Source organism: Ascidiella aspersa, chromosome 6 (assembly GCF_963924565.1).
Source record: "Ascidiella aspersa chromosome 6, kaAscAspe10.2, whole genome shotgun sequence".
Classification (NCBI taxonomy): Eukaryota; Metazoa; Chordata; class Ascidiacea; order Phlebobranchia; family Ascidiidae; genus Ascidiella; species Ascidiella aspersa.
The window spans coordinates 30,374,099-30,385,948 of NC_139452.1; the positions used below are offsets into that span (position 1 = coordinate 30,374,099).

Genomic DNA, 11,850 nt, shown 5'->3' on the forward strand with positions numbered 1-11,850 from the left:
AAACGTGCAACTTGTTAAAAAACAAACTTTAAAATTTTTCTTCTCTTGACAAACATTTTGTTTTTCTTAAGTTGTAAACAACCTTAGTTACATGGAAAACGTCATAATATGAAACTGAAGGGAATTGGATTTAACAAGGCAGTACAATTTACAAGATCTCTTGATATAAACGAACTGACGAAAAACATAACTTTACCTTTCTTGATTTTCTTATTTTTACTTTTTGGTTCCGCTTTGGTTTTCTTTTCTTCTTTTGCAGGCGACAGTTTTTCGAGGAGGTTGGTTTTGAACAGAACGTCCAGTTCGTTCGCAACCTGGGTGTATTCTGAAAAGAACAACAAAAGTCGTAGAATTACAAGAGACAACAATTTGCCTTAACACACATTTCTTCAACTTACTCTAAAAAGCTCGTCATTTCTTCGAAACAAACAAAAGATATTGATCAGTAGTCTGATCAGTTAAGAGTATTCTTTTTGCTGTTTTAAAGTGTCTTAAATGATTAATGGATATTTCGTCAAAAGAAAAAAAAAAAAAAGTTTATCGTCTGTGGTTAGTAACTTGGTATGCAATCAGAATTAGTAATCACAACTGGACATATTTTGTCAAATAGTAATTGACAATAATAAAAAAATTACGCAAGGTAACTATTTAAAAGTTTTACCATTATCAGGTCCGTTGTACAGCCTGCAGTTGTTGAACATCAGCGTAATGTCGTCCTTAAACTCAACAACGTTCTTATAAGTTTTCTTGTTAATCTTCTCCTCAATCGTGGAAAGATCCATCGGCCTCTGAAATAAGAAAAAAGCGATAAGAGTGGTTTAATATTTTCAAACAAAGACAAAAATTGAAGAGATTTACCCACGCCATAATCAGCGTATATACCAGGGGTGGGCAAACTGCGGCTCGCAAGCCGCATGCGGCTCTTCGGCATGTTTTTTGTGGCTCTTCTAGTCGAATCGTAAAATTTCAGTGAAATTTTAAAGGATGCCAAGAGTACCGTTTATAAACGTTTCTCTATTTTTCTTTTTTTAATTCAAGCCAGCATTTCGTTAGTCACGTAAAACTAAACATAGAATCCGAAGAGCTAATTAACAGCAAGTCAACGCAATTTCATTGCTAAGATTAGCAAATCAAACAAAAGACTGATATTGAAAAATTTTGTTCGTGTTATTTTGTTATTACCGTTATTATTATTGCATTTGTTTTTACCGTTTTGTTATATCACAATTCTATTATTATTGCTGAACTTTTTGTATTGAAATAATTATGAGGCTCTCTGGTACTTGTATTTTCTCTGAAATGGCCCTTCCATTCAAAACATTTACCCACGCCATAATCAGCGTATATACTATATAGTGTGAAACCGAAAGAAAGAGTTAAAAAACAGGAATGTGATAAAAATAAAGTTCGATCGTCGAACACAGAACTGTCAAGCTGGACGAAACAAAAATATTACAATTAATTTTGTAAAGTAAAATCGTTAAAAATATATCAACGGGTCGGGGTTAAGTCACTTCGATGGTAAAAATTTGTTTCAAGGTTTAAATTTAACTTTCCGTCTAAAAGTAAAATACTTTTTTCGCCGAAATCTGTTATTTTTATTAAGCAGTAGGTAATGCACAACGAATACCAGATTCAACATGAAGTCAGTTTAGTGCATTTTGATAGTAAGCCAGACAGAGAAGCCGCATTCGCACAGATAAGTTGAAGAAAATGGAACAAGGGTTAGTTTTACAGCTGGTTCACAGCACGAAATACTCACAGGTAGCGTATATTACCTTGATAATATTGTGGTACTTTAGTTAAGGTGTTACCCTAATTACCTTGATAATATTGTGGTACTTTTATTAAGGTGTTGTCATAATTACCTTGATAATATTGTGGTACCCAGGTGCGTACCATTCCTCTACAGGCTTCTGGAAGGGCCAGGCCTCAGGGTGGTCGTCCAACAACCTCCATGTCTGCAAATAATAAACGAAAAAAATTACTTTTCTACTATATACAATACACGAGCAGTATGGGTACTATATTTTGTGTGCCGTTATCATTGGCCAGTACGACCAGTTGCTCAAATACGGGTTGTTGGCTGGAGACCGAAGGTCGTGTGTTCGAACCTCACCACAGGCTAGTTTTACGAACAGTGTGTAGCAGGCAACATTATGGTTGTTTGTCGACTCGCTCCTCTCTGAGCCTGTGTTGCTCAGTTGGTAGAACGACGGTCACGTTTGACCGAAGGTCGTGAGTTCGAATCCTACCACAAGCTAGTTGTTTTTCTAGCCAGAACTTGTTTACACTACAATCCTGGTTTCGGTTAGTCTTTCCGAAGGCATTATTTGTTTTGTGTATAACTTGTGCTGTTAACGTTCTTCAGTACGACTCCATAAAAGGCTTGATCATAGACTACACATTGTGTATATGTACGTTTCATTCTATTGGTAATGTAGCATACAATACGATTTCGAACAGAAGACACAAGTGTACCAACACAACATTTAATCCAACCCTTACCTCCATCATTGCCACAAACTCAGCCTCGCCAGTTTCACGATCGAAACCATCTTCGTTGACCAGATCGTTGTTTTGGTTCACTGGTGTCTGTTCTGGTTTCTCTTCTGGTTCCACCTTGGATGGTTGAGTGGTTTTGTGGTTGGAGCCGGCACCAGAACGGCCTCCGCGTTTGCTGGAACAAAAAACATGAAAAAATTAATTTGAGGAGGCAGTCGTTTCAAAACCCAGCCCGTAAAAAACGAGTTCTCAGTCAGATCTCCAAACCTCTAGGTCGCAAACTGCAAATTGTAAACTTTGAATAGCGTATAGTGGGATAGTTTTCACCTATATATTTTGGTTTGGTGAGTTATATGACAGCCCTGTTAGTGGATTGGTGAACATTTACCTTTTATTTGTTACGTAATAGAGGAAATCAGTAAAATAAATGCTTTGATAAAAATGAACATATGAGGAGAGTCAGACCTCGTACTCTGTTTTTGTTTTGGCTGGAGTTATAATTGACTTGGTGTTTTAGGCCGGAGATTGGAGTTATTTTTAATCAACTCCGCAGTCCTTATTGTAATAACACTAGAGATGATAATAAGTAAACATACTGTCCAGATATTTCATTTAATGTGCTTAAAAATAGTTTAACTAACGTTATACAAACATATAATCAACAGTTCACTGTAGGTAGTAAAAACAGACAAGTTTTACCTATGTTAAAATAAAATGTTATACAGAAGCGAGCATTGTTAGGTGTTACCATGTCCGTTTACATTGCAAGGTTCTACGTTTGATATTATTTATTCGTCGTGTTTGGCATTTTTTATTGTGGTTACTTAATGCGAAAATGCAAGTCAATATTGTCACTATACTCAACCCATGGGCACGGCTCGTAATGATTTGCAGTTTGATAGATTCATTAAGAGTTCAGAGCAGGATTTATTTTTTTAATTAAAAAAAAACGCTTATTTGCGCTATTTGCCGTCTGTTTTGTTAATTTACTAAACATTCAGTAAAGAGAATTGGGTCGCCAAAGCTTCACTGTTGTAATTATATGCTTAGTATTTAGGTCGCCGCGAAAAAAAGTTAAAAACCACTGGTTTAAACACTTCTAATCTTTAAAGAAACTAGGCAATCCAGACAAAATCACCTTTTCACAAGTCTCCCCTTTCTTTTTCCGACAACGGGGATGTCTGCGGTGCGCCGGCCCGTTCCTTTACCGGGGGGTTTGGGGGGTCGGACATCTGGGGTTTCCCCTTCTTCTGAACTTGAAGCAGAGTCGAGGGGAAGTCCCTGAAACAAGCGCTTTCTGCGCTCCTCTTCTTGGTCTGAAAAATATTCGAACAAAATTAAAGAATAATTTAAACTATTTGAAGATATTACTATTTTTTTTAATCAAGCCATGATGAATTTAGCCATAATATTTTATGCAGAAACTTTCTATCTTTATTCAAAAATAGCTCCTTTGTTAATCATATTTGTCAAAGCTATGATAAGATGTTACCATCAATCCATCATATAACAACTTTTTTATTTATTCCATCCGTCTAATTACCTGACTTAGACTGCTTTTTCTTTCTTAGTTTTTCGCTTCGATATGCTTGACCCAATTTGACGACTCGTATAAATTATATATTGAAATAAACTCACAGACTCAGTAAGTGATTTATTCAGAGTTGTACTCATAGTAGCACATTTTACAGTTCTTGGACTATATATACAGCAAAAGTAATTGTCTTCATTGTGGAGTCATACTACACCTAAGAAACGTTTGTCACAGCAATCATAGCATAATATTATGCAAAGGTTGTGGCAATATTTTTTATAAAAATTTTCCGTGGATTTTGCAATCAACCTACCTTTAACAAACTTCTGCAGCTTAAGATTAGTTTTTTTTTCTTTTTTTTGCCATGGTCCCCATATTATGCAGAGGTTGCACCAATTTTTTTCTTGTTGATTTTGCGATGAACTAACCTTTAACAAACTCCTGTAGTTTAATCTTCCTTGCTCTCTCCAGCTCAGCAGCGAGCATCACCTCAAAGTCCGACTCCAGTCGCTTCTGTTCCTCTTCTCGACGGATCTTCTCGTTTTCCTCGCGATCGGCAACTAAACGAGCGCGAGTTGTTTCCTGAAATAACAATTAGGATTTTTAAAATTCCATGAAAATAATGCATTTTACGTTTCCTTCAATGAAAGTATGAAATTAAACCTGTAATTAAACAAGTTTTGTTTACAAATAGTATGAAATATATAGCATAAAGTGGTTTCCTGAAGATTTTAAAAATTCCATAAAAAATAATGCATTTTACTCTAATCCCAATAAATAATATAGATTTATCTGTTTTTTAAATATAAAAATTAAACTACAAATTAAATAAGCATTATTTTAGAAAAAAAGTTGTAGGTTATAATTAACTATAAATAAGTTTTGCATAATAAATTAAAAAGGTTAAACAACGCTGATGCTCTCAATGCAAAAAATTTCCATTTTTCTTTTTACCAAAACCACATTTTTTGTCTAGTTTAACATTGTGGATGTTAAATTTCCTTCAATTTTTTAAGATTTATCCTGCTTACCGTGTCTTCCTCCTCATGTAGTTTCTTGGCAAGGAGTCGACATGAACTTCTCCGAGGATGGTCAACCTGAGACTTGTGCATCTGCTGCTTATCCTGCAAACAAAAGTACATAGAAATTACATTACTGGAAGACATTACAGCAAATGATACCAAAGATAAAGACACTACAGCAAATTACACTTACGGATAAAAACACTACAGATATTGACACTTCAAGGAAGACATGTCATGGTAAAATGACACTATAATAAGCAAGACACTATAATAAGAAAATTAGGTAGGCTTAAAGTGAACAAAGCACAAATATGACAAACTAATAAATAAATTAAAATTTAATTAATGAATCAAGCTCATGTCTTTATACTGCTTCAGCAATTTTCCCAAATTTCGGAAAAATCTTGGTCAGAACCATTAACCAGATGAACTAAGTCGGCGACCCAATCAAATCAAACTGTGACACAATATTGGGTCGCGACACATTGGTTAAGAAACACTGCGCTATGGGCCAGTGAAACATGGCACCACATTAGTAGCATATACTGCTTTTTGTGAATATTGTCACATAGAAAATCCTTATTGTTTTTACCGAAAGTTATTTAAAAAGTTTGCAAGAAGAAGACCTACTGGTGCTGTTTGTTGTTTACAAATGTGTTATAAAGTATTTAGGACTAGGTCCACTATGGAGTGTTAAGTAGTTCAAAAATGAATATAAAAACCAAATAGGCAGAAAAAAATCGCCATCATTTTTATAATTAGACCTTTCGATACACACTTGTATCATCATCAGTTTACTCAATCTCGCTTTACAAATGAGGTTGTAAATTATCTATGTATGTTAAATTAGCCAGCAATGAAAATGAAATACAATAAAAAATACTAAAAGTTATGTTTTTAAGGAAACACCGTAATATACTGATATATTGGTATGAGTGGATTATCTGTCTATCTCTAGTTGCAAAACCCACCATGTCTTCAACAATCTTTGGAAGGTTTGGGAGGAAATTGTCGATGATGAGTTGACGAAGAGCTTCCTCCTTTCTCGATGTTGCTCCTTCAAGACTCGTTGCGAGCTTCTTCCAATCCCTGATGTCGTAGCAAACAATCTCCCAGATGTTTTCCGATAAGCCATGGGGTGGAAAAGCTACCAAAAAAATTGTTTTATTAAATAAAACTTAACATTGACTAAATGCCATATTAAGGCGAACCTGTGTAAGCAATATAACTATTTTTATGGTTCCATGGTAATTAAACTGTTTATGAAAAAGTGTAAATTTGTAAAAGTTATGGTTGAAATTTGTTTAATGCCACAATTACTTTAAAAGTCAAGTCATTTTTATCGTCAAACACTGTAAGTCAACACTGTAAATTTAGGTAAAATATAAATTTTGTTTCAATATTTCGATGTGTATATAACATTGCTTTTTTTGGAGCCATATCTTTTTTAAACCAAGCTATAGAAAAAAATGTCAAAGTTAAAACAAAACATGGATTCAGTCTAGTACCAAAATTGTTCCTTTGCATTTTAATTTATCGTAAAATGTCTTTTTATTTCAAAAAGCGTAAAACACAAGTGTTTAAAAACAAACACGGACATAATAACATTACTTAAAAAATCACTGATGTAAACATTTATGAAAGTTTATTATGAAAAATTTGTCTAAATTAAAATGCACTTTCTCACAAAAATGCCTTCAGATTTTCAGCTGGATATTTACAAAACAATGGCACAGTATATGAATACATTGTTACAAATAGTTCCTATAACTATATTAACATTGTTTTAGGATGTTTGGACACTACACTGCTACACTCTCAAAATGGCAACAAATTTCTGAGAAAAAGGGTAAAAAATATGTGTCGAATATTAATTATCAAACCTGGGTGCTTGCTTTCCTTTAGCTTTTTGTGTTTCTTTCTCTTTTTCTTTTTTTTCTTGTTGTTTAGGTGATTCTTGTTGGTAAACAAAGTAAAAATCCCATTTTCAGTTCCAGAGTTTGACTATACACAAAAATAGACACTTTAAGCGCAATGTCAACAAAGCAAATTGCAACACTATGGGACTTTCCACTGTGACTAACAGGCCTATGCTGATCAACCAACTACAACAGGCCTGCTCTTGCTGCCAAGCATTGTTTCAATTGTTCTTCCGGCAAATTTGTTTTAAAGTATCAACGTTTCGACCACCTATTCGGGCAATCTTCTAAAAAGATGTTTTCCTGTTAGAACAGGTCTACTATATAATAACCCCAAATTCGATATAAGGTTATGTTAATACTTTTTACCAGTTTTGAAAGTATGTTAATGCTTTTTACCAGTTTTGAAAGTATGTTAATACTTTTTACCAGTTCTTTAAAGTTCATCAGCTAACATTTAAATGTTTTTCGTTCAAATTCGGTGAATTAATTCTGTTGTGTATTCAATATCAATTATCATCATATGTAAGTGCCAAAAAAATTATTGTTTTAGGTCATGTGTAGATCAATTTAATTTACCTTTTCTGTATTTTCATGCTTTCTTTTTCGTGACAATTTTGGAGAAGGTGTTTCTTTGTAGAGTCTGTAATGAATATGGATTTAAAATAACAACAGACTTTCAAATTTAGGGCTAACAATTAAACTCTCAATAAATATAAGACGAATTGTAAACACTTCAATAACCCAAGCTAAAAAAGTCACACAAATAGATAAACATCTTAATAGTTATTAAAAGTAACACTTTAATAGTAGTATGAACTCAATTTAGCATAAGCTTCTGAACACTCCCATATCCATTTAATGTGACTTTTAACCCATATAAAGCAACTAGAGATATCATCAAAATCACTCCCATTTTTTAAACAAGATTACAAATAGGTGTCCAAAGTTCAGTATGCCCTAAACAAGTGGTCGCCAACCTTTTTATACCCGACCCCAATTAAATTAAACTGAAACCTGCATTTACAGGCGACCCCAAGTTTGTTATCAGATAAACAGCGCTTGAACTAAATAACAAAAGCGATTGAACGTGCTTAAATTATACACAAGTCTAGATTATTTTTCCTTTTGTTTTAATAACATTTTTAATATACTCAGTACGCTCGTTTAAACAACAAGGGCAATAAAATCACTAAAACTGCAGGAATTGGTTAGTGATGGCAACCCCATAAAAGGTTTAGGCGACCCCACATGAGGTCGCGACTCATAGGTTGGAGACCACTGCCCTAAACCTTCTGGATACATTTAAATTACAAGGGAAAAAATCAGCTAAATATCAAGCACTTTTTGTCTAAATCTTATAAACCAAGTCTACAAATCTCATTGAGACAATTTGCTCAAAAAACTTGATCGATATCACCTTTCTGACCAATTCCTATATTCAATTTTCATACAGCGGAGTCATGGTAATAATCTTAATTAAATAAAGACACAATGGAAATTTTTTTAAAAAGCCGATATTTGTAAAAGCTACTATTATGAGCAAATCTCTACTTCACATATCATTGGAACAGTTTGCACCAAAATGTGTTTAAAAAACAAATTTTCTATTAAAAACTTACTTTATATGTATATTTACCTGACTCCGAAAAAGTACCAGTATCGTGAACCGTTGTGGTCGACCCCTAGAGGTTCAAGACGTAAGTCGGAGGGGTTCAAGCCCGCAAGTTTGTCAGCGACGTCCTAAGTAGAAATTATAAAAGTTAAAATCAAACAAATTTAAACTGACAATTATTTTAATAATCTGCGTTATATACCAAATTTTTGTTGATTTTTGTGCTATATAAACAAAAATCCACACATGGAAAAATATTTAAAGAATGTTGATGCTCATAAAACTTTTTTTAATTGCTAACTATATTTCTACATTTTAATTTCTTAATTTAATTAGGAAAATTAACTACTGTAACAACATCATAAATCATTAGGATTTTTAAAATAAATAACATACTAAAAACAGGACATGTTCGGAAAACTGCTTTTGTTCCAAAAATATCAAGTTTTGTGCGGAGTCAAGAGTCTGAAACTTGGACAGGGACTCAAGACTACCCGAAGTCTGAAGTGTGCACTAACAGCCTTTAAAACTGAAGGCGGCAAACTGTAAATTGTAAAGGTTCAATAACATATTTTAAAATAATTTCCAAACACATATGGTTGGTGCATGAATTACGACACTCCTATAAGTGGATTGCTGAATATCCACCTTATTTTAGCTACGCAAGTGGGTGGAATACAGGTTGTAGAGTGAGAGTCGGACTGGGGACTCGAATAAAATGCAAAATTTGGCCGATTCATACTTAAGGTATTTTTACCTGACTCAGCAGCTCTGACTTTATAAAAAAACTTATCAACCTGTGCATCGAGCCTGTACTCTGTGAGCCGATGAATGATTTGTGCCTTGAGTTGTGTAGGAAGGCTGTGGAAGTCTGCGTTGATCGAGGAAAGAGGGTTGATTCTCCCTTCTTCTTCTTCCCAGCGTTTCTTCATGATTGAGATGAGAGCATCGTGGTATGTCGTCACGCTAATTGACAATGCAAATATTTGACAATGGACTTAGATAACAAAATAATTAGATTGAGCATATTTTTTTTTCGGTAAATTCTAAATAAGATTTTTTTAAATATTGTGTTTGTGATATGTGATACAAATAGTAGTCATTATTCTCACAAGGCCGGTCGGTGACAGTTCACAAAAAACTTGCCAGTCTGACAAAAAGTTACCAAACCTCTATTTTATCGTGGTAAGCGCCATAATAAGAGTGGATACTGGATACTTTCAATGTTGTTTTTGATCGAGCAATGAGATGCAATTGGATTAAGTTTTTCCTCTAAATTCTAAAAAAGATTTTTAAATACTGTGTTCTGATGCTATATTATAACAGTGGTTCTTATCTGCCGGTTTTCAATAAATTTTTGCCAGCCTGCCCAAAAGTTTTCTTTGTTTCTGCAATTGGAAACTTATTTTTTTACAACATTAACTATGTAAATGTAATTTTTTTGTATTAAATGTTAAAATGTTTAGAACTACTGCTATACAACAAGTAGAAATTTGCATTGATTTAGGATTTTTTGTTTTTAAATAATGAGTAGTAAGATAGATGAGATTCGAACTCACGACCTCCGTCATACCGGGACCGTTGTTCTACCAACTGAGCTACACAGGCTCAGAGGGAAGCGAGTCGAGAAACAACCATAGCTAATGCTTGCTACATTCAGTTAATACAAGCAACTTCATATTGAAAGGGGTCTACAGTACCATATTATTCAAGATAACGTACGTATATATACAAGTAGTAGTCACTTGGGAATTCACAATGCGTTTTACTATGAAGGTAAATAATGTTATAGATACAATATTTGAACACAACGCACCCAAAATCAGTTTAGCCCCTTGAAGTTACAAGTAATTAGATAGATACCTGATATTTGGGTTGTTGTAGCATCCTTGCAAAAGCTCTGTTAGGAGTCTAGAAGTGAAAATAGTTGATTTGTCCTCGACACCATCCCCCAATAAAGCCTCCTCTAACTCCTACAAAAAAATATGTTTTCTAAAATGCACATTTCAAGCATTTGCATATAATACATATATATACACCGCATGTGATTAAATATTCATAAGCAAGGTATGGTTGAATCTTGAAGGCAAATTAGTACAATTCATCATTTAAGTGACATAGTTTGGGATATTCATCAACTAGTGTAACCAGCAGTTATCAAACACCAAGTTGGGCACCAAAAATTTACAATAAAGAGCAATGCAATTAAGGTGTTAAGTCGCCCAGATATTTAAAAATAAAAAAAAATTGTCATTAAATGGCACAAATGTTGACAGAACTATCATGGCACCGTTTTTACATGGGTATTTTAAATATTATATTCTAGTATGACAGTAGCAAAATTATTAAACAAACTTGGATTTTGTTTGTAATATATAATATATTATGTTTTTGAAGCAAACATGTTTTAGTACAAAAGCAATATGATTTTGTGACAAGTATATTTTTAAAATACAAATTAAAACAACGATAAAATTAAATACAACAATGAATATGTAGAAATATAACTTTACAATTTAAGCAACCACAAAGAGGGATATTACATACTTGCTATTTCAAACAAAAATTAATAAATGACGCTATTGCTATGAACAAACAAGGAAAATGGATAAAAATGGAAAATGTAGTTATTTTTAAGGAAAATGAGCTAGAGCATTCAAGAAGTTCAATTTCAGTCGGTTGAATTTATCTTTTAAGGTAGAAATCACTGCTCAAATCAAAATCAAAGCACTATTAATATGACCCTAGGACAAGTAACTGATACTTTCACTTGCATTGGGTATTCTGATATTTTCTGACATCACTAATTACAAATAAATACTTATAGTTACATTTTATATGCAAAAAATCACAAAGATCAAAAAACGGTTTTCCTGGATATCTCAACACACATAACATTTAGCATCATACCTGATCAGCTACTGTGATTTCTGATTACACAAATATACAGCCTATACAGTTAGTTTTATATGCCAAACATCAAAACTTAAAAAAACATCAGTTTTCAATATTTTAACATACATAAAAAAACGCACCTCGATGGTGAAATCTGTGAGTTGAAAGCAGCTTTTGAAGAGCGAAAAGAAATGAGCGATCGCAGGTACCTCCCACCAACCTCGTAACTCTTCTATAGTGTACATCATGAAAGGTATCCAAGGTTTAAGCGACAAGCATCGCGCAACACTGGCATATTCAGCTCTTATATTAGCAGGTCGCTATTCTATCAGTAGGAACTAGTAAACATCTGAAAGA

The 11,850-nt window shown here is 33.5% G+C and overlaps 1 protein-coding gene across 1 annotated transcript in view; it reads right to left on the reverse strand.

Moving 5' to 3' along the window:
* The window catches only part of LOC146141227 (uncharacterized), a 28,456-nt gene extending 16,622 nt beyond the window's left edge, over positions 1 to 11,834 (reverse strand). Inside the window, exons 1-14 of the mRNA XM_083392859.1 lie at positions 11,634 to 11,834; positions 10,462 to 10,571; positions 9,396 to 9,564; positions 8,623 to 8,726; positions 7,563 to 7,626; positions 6,948 to 7,068; positions 6,036 to 6,211; positions 5,071 to 5,163; positions 4,468 to 4,621; positions 3,644 to 3,821; positions 2,509 to 2,680; positions 1,869 to 1,961; positions 662 to 788; positions 197 to 325 (exon numbers count right to left, since the gene is read on the reverse strand). Of these exons, the coding sequence (XP_083248985.1) occupies positions 197 to 325; positions 662 to 788; positions 1,869 to 1,961; positions 2,509 to 2,680; positions 3,644 to 3,821; positions 4,468 to 4,621; positions 5,071 to 5,163; positions 6,036 to 6,211; positions 6,948 to 7,068; positions 7,563 to 7,626; positions 8,623 to 8,726; positions 9,396 to 9,564; positions 10,462 to 10,571; positions 11,634 to 11,741 (1,798 nt within the window). The 5' untranslated portion in view covers positions 11,742 to 11,834. The remainder of the gene's footprint in view (positions 1 to 196; positions 326 to 661; positions 789 to 1,868; positions 1,962 to 2,508; positions 2,681 to 3,643; positions 3,822 to 4,467; positions 4,622 to 5,070; positions 5,164 to 6,035; positions 6,212 to 6,947; positions 7,069 to 7,562; positions 7,627 to 8,622; positions 8,727 to 9,395; positions 9,565 to 10,461; positions 10,572 to 11,633) is intronic.
* Between the last annotated feature and the right edge of the window lie 16 nt (positions 11,835 to 11,850).